Source organism: Pseudopipra pipra, chromosome 1 (genome assembly GCF_036250125.1).
Source record: "Pseudopipra pipra isolate bDixPip1 chromosome 1, bDixPip1.hap1, whole genome shotgun sequence".
NCBI classification, from domain to species: Eukaryota; Metazoa; Chordata; class Aves; order Passeriformes; family Pipridae; genus Pseudopipra; species Pseudopipra pipra.
Genome location: NC_087549.1, coordinates 138,140,493 through 138,161,613, shown reverse-complemented (window position 1 = coordinate 138,161,613; position 21,121 = coordinate 138,140,493). Strand labels below are relative to the sequence as shown.

The 21,121-nt window shown below is 38.2% G+C and overlaps 1 protein-coding gene across 7 annotated transcripts in view; it reads left to right on the top strand.

The window, feature by feature from the left end:
• ARHGAP21 (Rho GTPase activating protein 21) overlaps positions 1–21,121 on the top strand; it is a 111,564-nt gene that overhangs the window by 27,476 nt on the left and 62,967 nt on the right. For 5 of the 7 annotated variants that reach the window (XM_064635603.1, XM_064635655.1, XM_064635639.1 and 2 more), the window contains one exon: positions 17,269–17,451. In XM_064635603.1, coding sequence (XP_064491673.1) covers positions 17,269–17,451 — 183 coding nt within the window. Of the gene's footprint in view, positions 1–2,776; positions 2,889–17,268; positions 17,452–21,121 lie in introns of those variants that run through there. The other 2 variants (XM_064635632.1, XM_064635613.1) reach the window with 1 other exon arrangement.

Below are 21,121 nucleotides of genomic sequence, written 5' to 3'. Positions count from 1 at the left end.
TTTTAAATTTTGAGCAAATCTTTTTAGAAGTTTTAAGTGTTTACAAAACCAACTATTTTAGTTTTGTTTCTCCATTAAACTTTTTGAAAGAAGACCTTAGTAAACTGAGAGTTGAAGGCAAAAAGGGAAGGCCTCTGTTTATTGTAGGCCTACTTAAAGGAGGTTTTATACACAGGAACCATGCTTAGAAGAAACAAAAATGGTCTCCCAATAAACAGGTTAACAGTAAAGAAAGGTTAGAACAGAGGAGTGCTGAACTAGTGGAATTTGGTTTAACCTCGTACCAGGAAGGAGATTGTCTTGTGTAAACGAGAGAGTGGTTGTCAAGCTGGTTGATGATCTGTTCAGGAACAGTGTTCAGTAGTGGCAGATCAAATTTATAAGTACACAGACTGACTTGGAAGAAAATTTTGAGATAGTCTATTTTAAGCAATAAGTGCAGTTTACTGTTGAAGGTGCTGCTCTTGCAGCAGTTTCTGAGCTCCTCCTTTTCCCTGAGGCACTTCAGTAAAGACTCAAGCTTGCAAAAACTTTGGTCCTCACCTCATTCTATGCCTATAGGAAGTTACAAGTGTTTTGATACTAACCTTTGGTGGCAGCTGTCAGGCCAATACTGACTGTTTCTAAAAATGTTCTCCTACTGCTCTGTGTTGTTATTTATGTTTTTACCTGCAGTATTTAGACACTTTTGCATAAATTGCAGTAGTACATAAACACTGCCCAGGTTGTAGGAGGAAAAGAAAGTGGTTTAGAATTTCCTTAAAACAGTTTTGAGAATGAATGCTGAAAAGTAACAGGTTAATAATGGTTTTAGTAGAGAACATCAGTCTTCTCTTAATTTTCCAGATTTACTTTCCCTTCTTCCCTCTGCCTTATTTAGTTGATGACAGCATTTTTCCACAGTGCAACAAATGTGCAGCTGGCTGCTTTTCCAGCCATGTGTAGGCTGCCCCACACGTTCTGCCAGCATCCCTGCTGCCAGTCCTGCAGGGTGCCAGGTCCTTCCTCGTTCCAGCATTGCTGTCCTGGAGACTTCTCTGCCTCATTCTGCTCTGGCATCTCTGCAGTAACCCCCTGCTCTGTAAAATCTTCCCAGACATCCTCTCCAAGATTTCTCAAGCTTGGATAGTTATGGTGTCTGTTGTGAGGAAGTATATCTGTTCCACCTAGTAATAGTTGCTAAGCAGGACATTTTTTCTAGCCCCTTGTCATGTCAGCACAGGCTGCTTCAGTGCAGACCATCTCACTTATATGAGGGAAATTTTATTGTTCTAATTTCTCAAGCTCTTTAATCTCCTTCTTTTAGTGGTTTTTTTTTTTTCTTTTCTTTTTTTTTTTCCTGGGGACACATTCATTTTGTGCTGTGTTGCACTGATACTACTGTTCTCTCCTTTGCTTGATTAGGTGTTGTAAGGATAATAGAGAATCTCTGTCATATATATCTTAAAATGAACCAGAATAGATTTTTTTTTTTTTGTACACAACTGTGTCTTGGAAATTTTCAGACTATTCACATTGTCGAGAAGGGAAGAGGTTGGCTTGGACTCTGGCATTAGTTCCCAGAGCCCTTGGGATGAGAAGTTGGGACAAGATTTTTTTATTTGGTTTAGTTAAAACAAACGGGGCCTTATTCATGTAACTGTTTTGAAGTTATGAACTGCTCTTTGGCCACACCATTTGTTTGACCCTTGTGTACAAGTTTGTTGTATTTCCAGACTGCTTTTATAGCACAATTTTTCTTTCACATTTGAAGTACTTTTCAGTCATTGGACCATTACTGAACCAAAGGGTGAATTGACCACCTGTTCTGTAGCTGTTCCTCCATCCTTTCCCAAGATAGAAAAGTCTCTTGTGTCTCACAGATGTTGTTAGCTACTTGTATCATTTAAACTGCAGTTATTCTAAGTTGGTTCTGCGATGGGTCTAATAGTTCATGTAATCGTCAGATAAAATGGGTATGTTTCTGCAGAAACACTTCCATTCTGAATCTCACCTTGGAAGGGGAGTACAAGGTAGACAATTCTGATACAGAAAGTGAGGTGCATGCTGAAATAGGGTAGTTGTTCACAGATTGCAAAAAAGAAATACATGGAGGAAGAAAGAAACTTTTCCAGTATTTCTTCAGTTTCCCAGGATCCCTCTGGTGTTGCAGCCCTGTCAATATGGTTTTCATCCTTCATTACAGAAGGCAGTCAGTGTTTCTGTGCAATGCTAACAGTACTCCTGTAGGTTTAAAGAGAAGTCTGCTGTTTAAGAGCCCAAAGTAGATAAACCCATATACTTTTTATGAAAACTGAAGTTCTCATAACATTGAGAAATTGCTCTTACTGTACTGTTTTAATATAGCCCAAATCTTTTGGATCACATGTAAACACAGGAGCCATCATCACAACTATGCCTAAGCAAGTTTAAGATTCATATGATATGAATTATGACACTAAATTGCTGATATTCAGAGCAGTTTCAGCAGGAGCAGAAATGAAGGGGGTAGGGGAAAGAAAAAGCACAGTTTGAGAGTGCCTTTCTGTGTTTGCTTTAGTGTGATTTCTTAGGATGTTCTTATTTCTCATTTATTCCCAAGAATGCATAATTTGTCAGATTCGGAAGTATTATTTTGAAGAATGTTACTCAGTTCTGTCAGTTTATCTTGTTGAGTTGACATATGGCTGGGGTGGGAAGGGAGACTGAACAGGAAGGAAAGTCCTTATTCCTGAATGTCATTACTGCATAGCTCTCATATCCTCGAGGATCACCGGGACAAAAGCTGAGTCAGAGCACAGCAGCACTCTGCGCTAGAGCAAGACATGGCCCAGCTCAGGATTTTGGACTGCATTATCAATCACAACTGGAGTTTCATATGTAACCTGTATTGTGCATGGAGTGATCAGGTTTGTTGTTTGCTTATCCTTACATACAATATGATTATATAATTTAGTATAAGGTGGAAAAAAAAAGGCTCCGGTCGATCTCTTCTCCCCACCCCCAGTCTTACTGAGGATGTACTATTAGAAGTCTTGCTATTTACTAAGGAGTTTTCTAGAGTTACTAAGCATACAAAGCATGGTTCGACTATATAATTGCTTTTTTTAACACTTTGAGTCCTTTAGTTTGTTCTCTTTAGAGTCTTAAGCTTTGAGGAGTCTTACATAATGAATTGCACAGAAAAATAAATATGACATTCAGGAAGGGGGAGATATGCCAGGATAAACTGTGCTGTTAATAAATATAAAGCTGACTTGTTTTCCTGCTTTAAAAAGATGGAGCATCTTGGCTATTGCAAAATACTTGATCATGAATAGGATTAAAGTGTGAGGGGAGGTTACTTTTTTTTTAATGTACAGGCTTAAATTAATTTCTGCAGGATGCTATTCAGTTCTTAATATGGACAGATTTAGGTCTGTTTCACTGACTTGCTGCAGAACTGGAGGGAAAACAAACAAATGAAACTTGCCTGGATTTTGAAGGAAAAGGTTTTAAAATAGAATTCACTTACTAAAGGGTTTTAAATAGTGTATGCAGTTGTAATATTACTTTAAAGGTACTCTAAATATTTGTATTTCTCATATAACATTCAACCAGTTACTTAAGAAAATTTTTTTTATTTTTCTCTGGTGTAAGGGGGAGGTAAGCACTTCTTATAAAGTTGCAGTTTCAGTACACTAACTAAAGGCAGGTGATTCAGAAATTTTTCCCACCATACATAGAAGTCCTTTGAAATAATCTACCATTTAAAAGACATACTACCCCTGTATGTCATGTCTGTACTGAAGCTTCATAATCAGAGAAGTACATTGCTATGTGATGGTGTTGTGGTTTGGTTTTGGGCTTTGTTTATTTGTGTCTTTTGTTTTAGTTTTCTTTGTTAATGATGCAAAAGAACTGATTCACAGTGTCTGAGTTTTTCAAGTGATCTGCTTAGCGTTACAGGTAAAAAGTTTCTTCTGTTGAATTTGAAAAAACTGAGGAAACGTGACACATTCTCTTAGAGTTAATTTTTACAGACACTGTTTGATCTGGTTTGCTTACATATATGTAAGAATTCACCTGTACAGTCAAATTCAGTGTGACAGTTGCTTCCTATACTTTCACAAAAATCAACAAGAAATAAGAAAAGGCTTGGCTCATGGACAGTCCTGTGAAGTTTTAAAATGCATTTTAAAATTCATTTGATATAACTAGGGGGAAGGGAAAAGAGGATTGTTTTTTGAGCATATTGAAGCGAAAGATTTAAAAAACAGTAAAACACTGTTCTCTCCCCCCTCCCCCAAAAAAACCCCATACCAACAAAAAAACCCTCCACCCCAACCCAGAACAGGGTTCACATAATCTAAAACATGTTTCCTACCAAACTGAAAAGAAAAACCAAGTTTTAGATCAATATACCTTGAATTACTTGCATGCTTGAGGTATAAATTTTACTGAACTGTTTGACCTTGCTAGATTTCATTAAGTAGACTGTGCAATTGCTGTGTGTGTTTGGGGTTGTTTTGTTTATTTTACCTGAAGTCAAGTCCCTGTAAACTGTACATTTTAATGAACTGCTGCCAATACTTTTCTTTCAAATGAAGCTGGGAGTTCACTTATGGGATATTACACTGCAGCTACTCTCTTCCTACTGCATTGAAGTGCTGTGGCAGAAGTGGAAGCTGCCAGGCCTGTGAGAGAGGCACTCTGCTCTGTACAGCAGTGCTGCTCTCCACCCGGCAGTGCCCAAGCAGGCGGCTGGTGAGAAAGCAGAGAGGTGACCTGGGAAGTCTAAGACTAACAGCTCTTCCTCAAGTGTAACCTCAAAGCACAGTTCTGCTAATTCAAGGATGCCATGAACCAAAGCACAAGTTAGGCAGCGTTTTTGACAATTCCCATTCATTCTGACCCCAGTAAAACATCCGGGGATAAATTACTCCTTGTCATCTGAGAGCTGAGTTGAAGACCTCCCTTATAGGAAAACAAGTTTTCTTCTAAAGAGTCATCAGAAATACAGATTCAAGAAGAAAATGCAAACCTAATTAATTGTCTGCATCTGTCACTAGTAAGTTCTCAAATTACATTACAGAGTCATTCTAAGGATTTCTTTTGTTTTTACTGTTCACTGCCTCCCCTCCTGCCCTCAGCCCCCTCCCCCACAGCTTCCCAGCATATATTTCCCAAAGCTTGGTTTTTAAAACAGGAAGCAAACAAGGATGAGATATGTAAGGATATTTTCTCCTATCTACAATGGTAATTTATATTTTTCAATAAAATTATTATATGATATAAATCAGTGGAGTTCTGTTGGCATCAGTGAATTACAGTTTTTAGTCCAAACCTTGGATGGGATTGATGGCTATCATGTGGTGATGCATAGACAATCACTCAGAAGCCTTCTGCAAAAATCTAGAGTACAGAAATAAACTTGATTGCTTGCAGTTTTTCATCTTTCACTTTTTGTTCATGGGAGAACTTCATTACCTATCTTAAAAATACTTCTGAAAATGAATTATTGCAAAGTACCGAAGTGTTTTGCTTCTCTTTTGTGTTGTCTGTGACAGTTGTGGGACATGGGATATATTCAAGTGTTAGAGTCTTACTGGCAATTCAGAACTTAAACATGATTGCAAATATAGAATTGGTGAAGGAGAATAGTTGTTAAAAAGTTTTTATCCTGTAGGAGACCTTTATGTGCAAATTTGAATCTGTTCTTACCCAGACTGCTGCAATAATATCATAGATGATTAATCCCATTACTTATATAGTCTGGTCTTGGTAAACAAGGACATTTTAAGAGAGAGAGGTGGCCTTAGAAAGTTAAGACAATTTTTTTTTTTTAATGATAATCTGGTGTTTATGGAGTTGTAGTCTTGGAATCATAATTTAGCCATGGTCCAAGTAAAAGGAGTTCCTCAACGAATATATGGAAGTGCTAAGGTGATAGTAATATTTTTTCCTTAGTAACATACCAATTAGGCTCATCCTTGGTAAGGTGCAGTAGGAACTACCCCTCTGCCCTTCTAAGGACATCCTTTGTCAGCATTCAGCACGTGAGCAAACTCTTCAGATGCTTGGTATGTCCATTGACCTTGTGGCCATGGTGGGCTATATTAGAGCAAGTAGGTTTAAAACAGTAAATACCATTGCTTTAGATGGTTGGAAGAAGTACTGGTAGGTACTATAAAGTAGGTGATACAACGGTTTTGTGTTTTTTTCCTATTTTCATCACAAATACCTGTCTTTTGAGCGTCAGATAGGGAACAGTAGACCACAAGTTGAGTGTGCGTTGTCTTCTTACCAGCACAGGTCATCACTGTGCTCTGAGCAGACTTTTATTAGTTTGAGGAGAGCAAAGCAGATCTCCTCACTTTCTGTTCTCATTGGTTCTTAGATGAACTGCATCAGGCTTCTATTTTTTATCTTATTGCTGCCTCTAAAATTAATGATAATGTTCTCTCAGCCATGCAAATACTTAAACTTTGGGTTTCTTAGCCAGGGGTAAGCATTCTGCAAGTTCTGTAAACTTGTAGCTGGTCGAATTTCACTGCATGGGGTGGACCTGACCATTGCAGTTGTTGGGCTTGGAGGAACCTTCTTGTCAAAAACTGTATTGCTGTACATGAAAGTATGTTGATATGTTGTGCCACAGCAGCCAAGATGCCTTATTTGTGTTCTTTTTGCCTGGGGTTCATTATTGCAGGCTGTGCTTTCTGTGAGGCAGTGGGTGAGAACGAGAGGTTGCAGTGTGAGCCCGGCTCTTGCATTCCCTTCCTTCGAGCCCCAGAAGGCAGCAGTGCTGCAGCAGCTGCTGCACTGCAGCTATTTCCCTTCCTCCCGAGAATCTCCAGTAACATTAAAAAAACTTTTCAGTCTTCCAAATGTGTCACTTAACAGGATGAAATAACGAAGGTGGCTGCATTCCTTCTGAGATATTTGCAGCTGATAATGGTTTTGAAATGCGGTATTTATGTTACCTTACTGTGCTCTTCTGTTTATCTGCTGCCTCGGGCAGGGAGGGAATATGATAAAAATCTTGTCTTGGTAGCAGTTCGGGATGTGCTGTTTTCACTGTAACTGAGTAAAAAGAGTAAAATCATTGCATGAAATAGCTGCTGACTTTACTCATTGTGGAAATTCACATTACTGGAGAAACATTTTGTAATGTCAAGAAGTACAGGGAAGTAATTTGGCAACAGTGAGCAATTTAAGCCATGGTAATAGGCATGTAAAGACAAGTAGTTCTTAAATAAGCAAATAGATTTGTGGTAAAATAGGTTTCTTCTCCCCACTCCAACGTCCAGACAGGGATACAAATGTAGATTTAGTCATCTATATCAACCATTCTTACTGACATTTGCAATGCAAACTGTGAGGAAATATGCAGGTCACGTATGATCACATCATAAGTCAACGCTCAGAAGCTTTTGGATTTGCAGTTAAACCGAAAATCCTGTGGACAACTTTCTCTTCTCTATCCTCTTAGTGGTAGCTCCTCTCTGGGCATAAAGATTTAAGATTTTTTTTCAGATTAATGACTTCACAGTCCTTTTTTAAGCATTTTCCTGTGCATTGTATCTTTGTAAAAGAAGTTCTTTACTGAAAAAGCTACTTTTCTTCCTCTCTTGTATATGCACAATAGATTACAAATTTAGAGGTTGGACATAATTTAGTTTGGATCTTTGGATATGTGGCTTTGCATCTGTGTATGCTAATTTTATTTAATTGTTCAAAACGTAAGTTTATTCACTTCTGAGTTTAGGACTTTTAAAACTTAAGAGTGTGTTAATTTGCACGTTATATAATATGTTCAAATGTCTTGAAATGCAGGAATTGTATTTAAGTGATGAGTTTGCAGGAGTTAATAAATAGTCTCTGTATCAGAAAGCTTTAACACTGAGTAGCTCCAGCTGTATATTTATTTAGAGGTTATTTTTGAGGAGAGAAGCTGTGTATGTGGGGAGGTAAAAAATCTTGACAGATCTGTCATAGAAGTTTTGTGGTGTTTTAAGTCACGTTTTTCTGTGTTAAAATTCCTGTGATGTTTTTTTGGCTTTTTACAAATAGTTGTTCTCAAATCAAATAGTTGTTCTTAAAACTCTCCCCATGTGTCTAGGTAAACCTTCTGCAAACAGAGTCAAACTCTGGAATAACAACTCACTTGCAATAACCATGTTTTTAGGCTGACAGTTGAGGTTTTGACATTGAGAGGGTAAATTCCTTGATCTTCCAAAGGCTTCTGTTTGGCTTTGGGCAGGTCAGAGACTTTTCTGATGTACATGAAATAAAATCCTAAGTAAAGCCGCAATATTGCAGAATTGAATGAGCTTAAGTCTTAACAGTTTAAATTACTAGCAGGTATGATGATGTGGGTATTCAGATGAACTGGTGTGTCTAGTCTCTAAATGATCTCATTTTCTTGTTTTTAAAACAGGAATGAATGTATTCTGTTTATGTTGAAAAGTTCAGTAGTTTCAGCAAGAGAAAATCGGCCTCATACTTACATTCCATAGAAAGCAGGTGTAAGGTGTACCACTGTCCCAGGGCTCAGCCCACAAAGAAAGTAAATCCCTTACTCAGCATTGTAGCTGCATCTTGGAGTAGCCTAATCCAAACACAGGTTTCCCATAAGGACAAAGAGGCTGTGGAAAAGTGGTTGTTCTCCTGGGTGGTTGGGTCAACCTAAACTATGTCCCTTGTAGTGTTAATTTTTTGATCCAAGACAGTCTCTGTGGAGAGAAACAGTATGAACTGAAGGAAATCTGTAGGTGGTTTCAGAGCTGACATTAGTTTCAAGTGTGGTGCATCAGGTTATTGAAATGGGGTCTGTGCAGGTTGGGTTTTACACTGTGCAGTGATTTGGTTTTCTTAATGGCTTCTACAGAGCTATTTCACTTGTAAATAGGTTTGTTGTAATAGTCTGGTGAAAGTGTAGTGGAAGCTGTCTGGTATGTTGTGTGTTTGATAAAACCCATGTTATTCTAGAAAGCAGAAAGAGTACAGACTTCACTGAAACTCATTCCAATTTTTGCAGTAGTGTACTTAGCTGGGAACGTAGGCAGTGTTTCTTATGGTCCTCTCCCTGTTTGTAGGAAGCAAGAGTGGGTCACGGGGCAGCTGGTATTCTTGGGTCTGTGAATAAATTCCCATAGGTTGAAAGAAGCAGTATAAGGCAGCTCTTGACAGCTGGTGACTGTGCAAACCACTCTTTATCACTTCTGTCAGACTGCTGAGAAGGTTCTTTTATCATGCATGGAGTAACCTCAAAGTTTCTTCAATGCTGAGGGGCAGAAGCAAGCTTTCTTAGTGTTGTGTCTCTGATATTTCCAGATTACACTGTAAGATGAGGACAAAGCATTTCCTATTCTTAACAAGCAACGACAGAACATGCAGAGAAGGAAAAGTTTCAATTTAGCTAAATTAAGATCACATGACATTTTGCTGTTGTGCTACCAGCCCTGCAGATGTTTCCTTTCTTTCCAGTTTAAGGATGTAGCTGTTAAGAGGGGAGGCTTTTGCTAATGAGTCTATAAGAAAACAAGGAAGCTCTCAATTTCTTTTTGTTTTTAATGTTTTTCTCACTAAATTTAATACTATGAACTCCATATTTATTATTGTAAATACTAAATTTGAACTACAAACAAAAATATATTGTGAAAATACTTTGTATCTCTGTCCTGTGAATTCTGCATACTTTTTACTCTCTATCGTGGTTCTGTTGCTTGAAATTGGCTGTTATTCTGTGGAAGTATAAGACATGATCTAAACTGAAGTGCACTTAATTAGCTTTGCAAAGAAATCTCAAGTCGAGTAGTATAGTTTTTGGATGTGGCCAGATTACTACAAATATGTGTGTATATATATGCACACAAAACACAGGATACTTTTTTGTGTGTATGTATATGTGTATAAAAATAGACATTGATATGGTAGATCAGGATCACTTTAACGAGTTGAAATATGGTAAACTTGCTAGTATGTAGTGTTTAAATGGAGATCTGTGAAGCTAGGTTATGTCTACATGTTGAGGGATTAGGTGCTGAGTGTGGAGCAGTCCTGTTTGAGCAGTGGTGGAGCAGTAGTCACCAGACATGATCTTGGTTTTGGTGAAGTTAAGAGCATGGTACAACAAGTTCAACTATCAGAACAACACTATGAGAAAACCAGAGCTTGTGCTGTGTATAAAAAAAAAAAAAAAATCTAGCCAGACTTAGTAGGTTGGGATTTTCTCTACTCTGATGTAGAAGAACTCTTGAATCTCACCTGGCCTGGGAAGCCGCACACGGCTTTTATTCAAGCACGTATGTCTAGCTAGGCTCAGTTTGCAGAGCCACTTGGTGTCACTGTTTTTAACCCAGAGCCAGGTAAAACGAAAAGTTTTCAGTTGAACAGATGCATGGAAGCAACTTGATTGAGATCATCCTTGCTGTAGATAGGCTTCAGCTTTGCTTTTTAGGTCTTGTGGAGTAGTGATGAGACTGACACGAGCAGCAAGTCTTGTGCTATACAGGGCAGCCTTTCATGGACAGTAGAGTGCAGTAAGGCAGATTTGAGCTGTGTAATAAGATGCACGCATAGAGGTTTTTTTTGTTTGCTTTCTGTGTATGTCTTGATCTTTTTGAGAACTGAAATACTTTATCTTGAAAATACTGTTTCTCCTTTGAATGATTGTGTTTACTGCAACAGTAGTAGTACAGAAGTACACAGAAACACGTATCACTGAGTCCTCCTTCCACCCCCAAGCCAGCTCTGTAGCCTGCGTGGTGCTTGACAGAAATTCATGTTTCCTTCCCTGTGCCTCCCAGCCATCTGCCGTGCTGGCACAGATGCTTTGGCTTTGAAAGGTCGCACATTTCCCACTTACTTCATATGCTGGGAGTAGTCAGGTGTTGCCATCTTAGGCCTTGCTTCCTACCTGGTGTTGGTTTGGGTATATGATTTATGTATTTTATTGAATTGGATTATTCAGTTTTGAGATGCGCTTCAAAGTGTGTGTTGGTGTCCTCATCAGTCTCTGCTACAGGCGGGCAGTCGCTTTGTTATTGAACTAAAAGAATATTCCAGGCTTATATTCTACCTGGGTGGGATTCACAGTCCTAAAAGAAAATGGTAGGTTTGCTGTCAGGATTATTCCCTAGCACATGCCTGAATTAACTTCTGTTAGTCCACCAAAAAGGACCTGGGCTTAGTGCCATAACAGTGAGTTAAAGTGATAAAAAGTGGGCTCCTGTGAGCTTAAACCTGTGGTCGCTCCATCGAGTAACGCTCACGTCTTTATTGCCTTCCCTTGCTCTGAATTGTTGTCTCATTGTGGCTACTGGCAAGAGCCAGGGGGGCTGAGTGAGGGAGAGCTCTCACAGAGACCACCTCACTGCTGCTGGTGGCTGCTCAGGTCCCACACGACCAACCAACGTGAGCAGCAAACATGAGAAATGACATTGCCCATCCTTCCCCTTAGTCTTAGGGTGGTCACTAATAGTTTATTTCTGTTTTCTTGTTGTTGGATACTGAACCATTCATCGTGGTAACTTAGTCTCCATCTGTGGTCATAAAGAATTTGGATCTTGTTCGAGAGTCATAGTTGAGTTCTTGTTTGTTTGCCTTTATTATCCTTTCCAGTTACTGCATCCCCCTCAGCTGCAACTCCAGAGAAATATTAGTGCTGGGGAGTTTCAGCAAATATCCTGCATTTCACACACGCATAACACCTGTCCCATAAGAGATGAGTGCAGTTCCCTGGTGACTCTGAGAGCTGACACTTTCCCAGAGTTTTGGAGTTGAAATCTTCCTCTGGAGACTGATTTTTTTCTCTTTTATAGTCTCTTCCCTACCCCCTTTCCCCCCGTCCCTTGCACCCCTTCTTGAAGAACTGCAGCATGGAAGAAACCTGTGCCCCCAGTTCCAAAACCAGATAGCAATGGCCCCAGAGCAAGGGCCCTGTCTAAACCAGTTTTATCTGTCTCTGTGAATGCTATCTGCTGATGGTTTTATGTGTGTGGACTCAGGCTCCGTTTATCTCCACATCTCGGCTTTTTCTTGTGGTGAGAGTGGTTCTGTAGCTGTTTGATCTTTAGAGCTTTGAGGGCTTGTTTACATCTCCATTTCCAGTTTCAGGTGCTTCATGGCAGGTCAACCTTCTCTTGGTAACTGCTGAAAACAGGCTCAGCAGTAACAAGCATTGAGCAACCTTTTGCTGAGGCTAAAAGTGATGGAACTAATTTGTTTTGAGACGAAAGCTGTGTCCTGAATACCTGACAGATGAATTTACTTAAAATGGCACCTTTCTGTCAGTCATTACTTTTTTTTTTAACTGAGAATGGCTTCTGTATACGAGTCTGTTTGTACATTCCAGTTTGATTTAAAAACACATTAGAAATTACCTTATGGCCTTAGACAGTTTCAGTGCATGATTGTAGTATTTGGCTTTATAAATGTGACCCATTTTCCTTGAAACTTTGATTTATGAGCTTGAGAACTGAAAGTAAAAGAATAATTTTGCACTTTTAGTGAATGATTCTGCTTCTCAGGTGCTGCTATGATAAAACATTGGCTGGCTTTGTGTGTTGGTTATACCTTCCTGTATTGCAAATGAGGATGGAGAATAATGTATGTCAGAGAAAAGTTGTATAACCTTTTATCTGACTGTCTTATAGGCAGGCTTTTTTCCTACACATTCTGTAGTCTTAGCTAGAAAAGACCTTTTTATTTCTTCTCTGTTACCTTTTTAAAGAACCTAATCCATTGTCACATTAAAATAAAGTCAGACTGTTCTAGAAAAGCTTTTTTTCTCTGCAATAGCAGATTTAACAGGGCAGTTACCTAAGTGATAACTACTTAGGTATAAAAACTGGGGAAAATAAATGACCTAATACAAGAAATATCACTGTTTTCAAGTGAATCTAGCATTTATTAGGGCATTTGGAATATCCTGTCTGTGTCTCAGGATGATTTTAGGGATTAATAAGTATCCTTCTTTGCTCTGGCTTATATCAGTAGTTACTAAAAAAACCTAAAAGTCACATGATGGCTATTGAGTCAGTAAAATCAGGTAATATCAGTGCATTTTCTCTTCAGCGTGTATCTATGTAGCTGAACTGCTATTTCTTGGTAGACTAGCTAAAAGTTGAACATTGCTAAATGCAGCTGAAGCAGGTGCTGCTTAGCACAGACTTTCTCCAAGCTGTTACTGAGATATTGATAGAAAAGTCCCCTGGATAGTCTGGTGTGAGGGTGGGGAAGGGGAGGATGTTGTTTGTTTGGTTTGGGGGTTGGGGTTGTTTTGGTTTGTTTGGGTTTTTTTGGGTGTGGGTTTTTTTTAATGCAGTTTTAGGCTCCAGAAAATATAGTGTGGGTAACCCTTACATTTACAATGAGACTTATTTATGTAATTTATTTGTGAAGCATTCTATATGGTAAAAAAACCCTAAAACAAAACGGTTTAAAAAGTGTAGAGCAAATCTGGATGCCAGTCCTATGTCTCTTTAGAAATAATTTTGAACTTGTGTAGTGAACATAAAGATAAAAATGGGTTGGTCATACCAGTTTTTAAAATGGCTTGAGTGATTTTTCCAGAATTGATAGTGCAATGTATCAATTAATTCTTGTGTTCATCACTGCCCACCTATGAAGACAGCGTTCAGAAGTTTGACCATACCTATTTATCTGTTTAGACAGTCAAGATAACAATTCTTTATTGCTAGCTTGTATTGCAGCTATGACTGTCACTGAAGGATTTTTAGCATACTCACTATAGGTCTGTAAATTGATCAGAAGATTAAAAATTAGAGGGGCTCTGGGAAAGCATGCAGGTTGGATGTTGGAGCTTTTTGACTTTTCTTTTAGGCTGGTATAATGAGAAACTATTGATTCGAGAATTACTTTTAACTGGAAATAATATAATTTACAAACATCAACGCTACTTACTGATTTTTATGTAATTCTGTTAATTTGTGTTAAGCTGCCAGCGATTCTTGTAGTTTTTTATGGTGCCATCTGATTTTTCATGGATGCGTTCATTGCTCAGAAAGAAAGGCTAAATACAGTATTAAAAACAAGGTATGCATTTTACAGTGCACTTAAGCATCTGTTGTATGTCCTTGTAATTGCATAGAACAGGAAATGATGCTTTGAGATACTTTGTGCAGAAACCTTGTATGAAAAATTCCTGAGGGAAATGATGCTTGAATCATTTTTAGTAGCCTGGGATTCTTCAGTCCTTGAACTCAATTGTATGCATTCTGACTTCAATTTTGAGCACTGAATCTATAGAGAAATAAACACATTTCAATGAGGAGTATGGCACAATAATATTGGGTTTGTTGGATTTTATATAAAAGAAAAGAAAGCATTCATTTTTCATCTCTTGAAATGCAAATGACTCTACCCAAAAGACACAAATCACCTTATGGATATGAGATATTTATGTATTTGTAATTTGATATTTGGCTCACAAGGAAAACCGTGTGGGTACTGTGCCTTCAGTAATGTATTCTGCCCTATGCTAAACATCATCTGTTTCTCGCTTGCTGTCTTGCATCCTTGTTTTGTTTGTGTTTTTGAAAACTTTTCTTGTTCCCTTTTAAAGACTTTTCTGGCAAGGGATATTCTGGTGGGTGTGCTGTGGTTGGACGTGTCACAGGGTTACTCAACAGATGTTGACTCTCTTTGTAAATCAGATTCTTGCTTGTTCATAGTGGTGGCTGAAAGTTGCTATTACTGAACATATCTCACATTTATTACTGATACTGGCTTTTTCTGTTGCTGTGTTGGCAGACCTTGCAAGGGGTCCAAGGTTGGCATGAAGTTAACCTTTCCCTTTTGGCATCCTCTTTCAAGAAATAATTTTTTGACTGGGAGTTTATGAATAGCTTTTAGTTCAGCAACTTGTGTGAATGCTAAAAGTTGACTTGAAATTACAACGAAGTTAGAGGTTCTCTTGCTACAATGGAATGCTGCAGCTCCTATTTGTCAAAGCTAGTGAAGTTCTGTCTGGCTGTATTTCAGACTGAGGTTACAGTACTTCTGTATGTAAACTTCTGCAATCAGTTGTTATACGTACTAAAATTACCTTTTGACTAATTAAGGAGGTTTTTTTTTTTAGAAAAAAGATGCAAGTAGATTTTTCAGTGCTACATTTAAGCTTGCTGTTTACATATTTGTAATTAAAGGTATTTGCTTTTTAACGTTTTTTGATACCTGTGGTTGTTTGATCATTCAAAACTTTGCATCACACATTGCCTATAAAAATCTGAGAGGAGAAACAAAAGATTGCAAGGGAATGTTAAATAGATGGGTTGCTGCCCATCACTTAACAGAGGAAATCACTGTCATTTTTTAGAGGTCAGTGATTTTTTTTTTATTAGGAATTATTTCTTTTGCCAATTTACTAGGATCAAAATGTTCTTACTGGCTCCAGTTTCTGCTCGTGTCCTGAGACTGAAAGCCTGAGAAGGGACATTTATTTGTGCAGAACTGTAAAATGCTGTCATGTTCAGAAGCTGAACAGAGTGGTTGGGAACACCTCTCAGTAACAAACCCCATCCTTAGGCTAAAGGACTATCTAAGTTTTACCTTAATCTCTGCACTGTTTGAACTTGGAACTCAAGCCACTCATCTTCGCAGTTCCACAGCACTCACTGATTTTTCATTCGTTAGTCATCCAGTTGCACAGTCTTTTCAGTTTCACACTAATACTTTAGAACATGAATGAAGATGATATATGAGGACAGTCTAGGCTGAGACAGAGTCCTTGATATTTATAACTGTTCTTTTCCAAATCTGCTGATAATCCTTCCAGGCTGTTTGGAAGAGCAGGACCTGTCAGGGTGCTCTGCATTCTCTGTATTTTTTGTTTCAGAAGCAGCTCCATTTCTTGACTTGGCTGTAGCACCAAGACCCTTCACAATTTGTATGGGTTTTTTCTTGCTGAAAACAGGGTTGTTGGAGGTAGGGAGCACTGGCTAGTATTTATGGACATACTAAGATGGGGATTTCTGAGGACAAACTAGCATCTGTGAGAAGTGTTATGCTTTACATACCTGAATGCAGAATGTTGTTCTGGCGGGTTAACTATCTCATCAAGGAGCTGCAACGTTTACCATTGTGGTTAGAGTGGAAATGCATTGTCTTCTCTGTAGATATTCGTTGGAGTTGGCTGAGCCCACCTTGCCAACAAGCACTGCAGTTCAAGATACCAGCTGTAAGACTGAAGCAAAAGAGATTATTTTGGAGCAGACCAGGGAGAAAACCAGGCAGTAAATTCTGACACGTATCAGCCAGTTGCTGAGCCACAGCAGCAGAGCTACTGGAGGACAAGAAGGCTATTATTTCTATTTGAATACCCTTTGAATAGGGTATAGGCTCTGGTATCTAAATTTGTTTCACGCATCGTTTAACTGGGATCTTTAGAGGAGGGTCATAGGATTTTGCATGCTTTCTTTGTATGTCTCCTGCTTCTGATTTGAAATGTTATGTGTGGTATGACACTTTGAAAGTTGAAATGGAAGATTTCATATAAGGCTGAGAAGATAAATATTTTAATAATAATCATATGTTTCTTGAGTCATAGGTATATAAAATTGCCTGTAAGAAAAAAAAAACAAAACCAAAACCAAAAAACAAGGTGGCTTATTTCTGCATGACAGGAGGGATTACAGTAGGACTGTAAAATGAAATGAGACTTTTTTACTTTTGTATTTAGAGTTTGCATACTGAAATGTTCAGAGGAATTAACTAAGGATGGAGAAAACAAAGGTGAAGTAATAGATATGAGTAGAGGAGAAGTGTCTTGCTGAAGAAGCCTAACCAATTGTACATGTTCTGCAGTTCTGTTTTACTTGTATTAAGTGAGGAGGTACTAGTGGAGAAAATCATGCCTGCATTAAGTGAGGAAAAGAGGAGTTTGTTTTGTACTTAAGTGTGTGAGATGTGTGCACCCAAAAATTGAGTCCCAGAAGTCACATATTTGTCTCTAAATAGAAAGCAAATAAAACACACAAAGCTGTACACGTTTGTTGTGGTTCATTCAAGTCTTTCATTGTTGTACGTTGACTTTTTCATATCTAGGTCCATTTAAAATTTAAGACTTATTCTGCATGCAGTATGACCAGAGGTGTAATGCTGTAAGGGATGCTGCTTTACAATAGACATTTTATTTGAAAGCAGTAGTGATCATCAAGTTATTTTGGTTATGGGGGGAGAAATTCTATTTTCAAGTGAACGAGAATATCTAGGAATTTTTGCTCTCATTTTCTTCTTTTCAATGATCCAAATTAAAACTACTGTACATGTCTTTTTCTATTCTAGGCATCAAAAAATAAAGATGGAAAAGAACAGAGTGAAGCTATATCACCATCGGAGGAGGAAGAAACTTTCTCTTGGCCTGGTCCCAAAACTGTCGTGCTGAGGAGGACATCTCAGGGTTTTGGCTTCACCTTAAGACACTTCATAGTTTACCCTCCAGAATCTGCAGTGCAGTTTTCTTTTAAAGTAAGTGAAATTAGTTGTGCACAACTAATGCACTTAATATATAGCCCTGTACCATTTAGGATCAAAAATCCAGCTTACTTGGAAGTAAATGTATTTGTAGATCTGTGTGACACAGATGAAAGATCCCTCGTGTGTAAGGTGGATGACTGAGCATGTCAGTCTGTTAAAAATATTTGTACCATGGGTAAGACCAGTGGTCATTGCAGAATATGGAAATACTTTTCTCTACAGATTTTTTTTTCTTTTTTTTTTTTACCCAAAGCCAGTGTCATTAATTAGTTTGTACATCTTTTAAAGTGTAAACTTCAAGGGTGTGAGGTTTGGATTTCTTCTTTGTTGTTGTTGTTCCCCACCTCCCCAAATTGAAGTTTGTCATACCATCATACTAAGAGATGAAGAAACATTAGTTTGCCTTAGTTTTTAAATGACTATCCTAAAATTAATGTACATTAGAAAGACAGGTTATGTTTCTGTGTAATGTTCTTTGTGCTGAAAAGAACAACATCTGCAATTCTCTGTTAGTCAAGAAACAGATATATACAAAATATATACAGGCCTACATTAAAGAACAACTTCCTTAAAGTATTTTACATTTTTTTTATTTAAAGCAAGTAGATGTTAAGTCGCTCATTGATCTGCCTTGCTCAAAGAGTGTACATATTCTCTTCTGTGACTGAACCTTTTGAATGCTGCTGTAGTACCAGGTGTTGAGAAAAAGTGCCTTTAATACTGAGAATTTTAATATCGAGAGAGGGTGTTTCCTAGTGAGTTCAAATAAGATTTGCTCATTTTAAAGTCATCAAGTGTAAACGTTTTCATAATCAATGCCACCTCTCAGTTTTGCTTTTGCTTTTTCAGTTAGACAGAGGAATAGATTGTTACCGAGCTGGGGAATGGGTATTGAAACTTTCCTGAAGAGCACGAAGCTAATTGACTCATGTATCTCTGCAGGAGTCTTTCATTAAAGTTGTCTTTCTTTGCCTGTCCTTGGTGGCTATAAGATTTCTTTAGAAGTAGAAAAAACTTTACAGGAGAAAGCTGGCACATTTTTCCAGTTAACTTCAGCTATTCGGCCTGCACTTGAGTGCCCAGATTTTTTCTCTCAACAATGACTCACTGAAGTTATATGGAACTGAGACTGTTAGCAGTATCAGGTGATCCCAACGTTTCTGTCCTTCAGCATAGGTTATAGCAATCTCTGGTTGAATTCCAGTGTGAAACAAAGGAAGGAGGGTGGGGAAACCTTAGCCTTGAGCAGAACAAACTGCGTGCACTTGTTAGCATCTCCCAGCAAGAGCCTCTCTTCATGCTGAGGGTGAAAATAAACAGCATGAGCAGGATTAACCTCCTTAACTAAGAAGTGACTGAATACATTCTGGAAGAAAGCCATCACTAGATGTCTCTGAAGAGGTCAGTATGTTTTTCACATGCAAAAGGAGGCAGGCACAAGGAAGGGCAATATAAAAAAGGAATGTCAGTCCTTCCTCTCTCATTTATACCTGGTGGTTTCCGAGAGGCCGAAGCAGTACATAGTGAGCCTGATACCTGTAAATCTCAAGATGTCTTGAAGCTCTAACTCCCCTCTTTTTCTGCAAGAAAGGTCTTAATGCCTTTTCTTTTTATCCTCCATGTCTTCTCTGATATGTCTGAATCTGGGTAATTCATTCCTATTTCTGTCTGGTTTTGAAAAGCAAATAATGAGATGGTTGAATGAACACCTTTACTCACGGATTCAGTTTCATGTAAAAATGATAAGGTTTGTTTGGACCAGAGCCTGGTCAGTACTTCTTTAAATTAACTTGAGAGGTTATATTCTCTTTTCTTCCTTTTAATGTCCATGAGATGGAGCAAAAAAAAGACCAGATCTTCCAAATTATTACTCCTGGGCTTTTATAGAAATCTGTGTACCTAAGTTATGGTATGAAAGAATGAAATTCACCTGTTGTCAGCCTGATCGTAAATGAGGCAAATCTGATTTCTCTGCAGTTCTTATTTGATCAAAGATCCTATTGGTTACCAGCTGATTACAGTGTCTGTCATCAGTTCTAAGCTCGAAACACCTTTCCTCTCTTTCCTCAATTCTAAGCTCAAACACCTTTCCTCTCTTTCCTCATTGATCAAAATTGTAAGGGCCTTGGAAGTCGGAGATGTTTTGTTTTGCGCACCTTAAAGGGAGTATAATAATGATGAATATGATTTGGTTTTCTGAGTGTCTTGAATCTTGCAGTAGCCTTGTCCCTTCTTCACCCCTAAGAATGCATGTGATCCCCTCTGATGTAAGGCAGATACTACAGCTGGAAGTTGAAGATGCCATTGACATAACAGCTGGAGTTACTCAAATGTCCTGCCTGTTTCTCAGAGCCACAGCCCTTCTGTTATCACAAGTGTCAACCTGATGCTGGTGCTTACCCTCTAGATCAATGCAGAGGTCTTTTTTTACCCCAGAGAAGGCTTTGCATTCTAGCTCCTTTGATTTTCGTTTATTTATTCATTTATTTAATTTTTTTTCCACAAGATAAGCTTGCCCTAAGATCTCTACATTTTACTGCAAATCAACATAAACTGGTAGAAGTAGTGAAAAGAAAAAAAAGCATCTAAAAGAGCTTTCCTTCAAACAATCTTTCCACATTCTTTGTGTATATATGTGTTTTTTATTTTTTTAATAACTAGTCTTTGTTCCAATTCAGAAATATATCATGAAAATGTCCCCATTAGAAGTTCTGCTCCTGTTGCTTGCAGTTTGTGTGCTTGAAAAAGCTGTTGACAAATCAGGTGGAATCCTCTGGGAAGAAGAGGACAAGACTCTTAACAAGGGGGGAACAGTGGCATCTCTAGGACAGAGAGCATAATGTTCTTTAGCCTGCAGGGTGTGATAAGGATCACACCACAACTGGATATTCCATGTTTTTAACAGGCTGGAGAATACTGCAACTTTGAAAGCCACTGAAGTGACTTTTCTTGGAAGCAAAGATCTCCACCCTAAAGGATGTATTGAGTGGAGAAGAGTGGGCATTACTTCTATAAAAATGTATACGAACCTGTCCTCTGCCTAGGTGTGTTTGAGGTGTTGGGATGTTATTTAAATTTTGAGAAGTTCAGTGTGCTAGTTGGTGTAATAAAAAATATGTTCAGTTGGAAAACCTTTTTGTGTGTTGTCCTGAGGAGCTCTCTGCAAGGAAGGAGTGACAGGGTGACAGTGGCTTGAATATGAAGGGCATCCATAAAGCTCTGTTTTCTCCATTTATATTCACATCTGACTGGATAACAGACCTTACTTGCTGTCATTGAAATGATTGAAAATGATTGATTATAATCAATTCAGGGAAGGATCTCTGCATATTTTAAAACTAAATAGTAGTATGTTATATTTAACTTATATTTTTATTATATATATAATATTTTTATATTATATCTAATTTCTTTCATTTAACATTCAGTATGTATGTAACACTGCAGGTCTCTCTCTCATTGTAATTGGTATTAATTAACTAATTTATAAACATTGTGATAGAGAAGGGTTATGGAAGAAAGTGTTGTCTGGCAGGTGTTGTTGAGAAGGACAGCCCTGTGTGAAGGACAGCGTGAAAGATGATCTTGGAAACTGAGGCTGCGGTTTAACACATTTCATTTTGGCAGAAGTACTTGGCTGTGCTTATGTGGGGACACACAC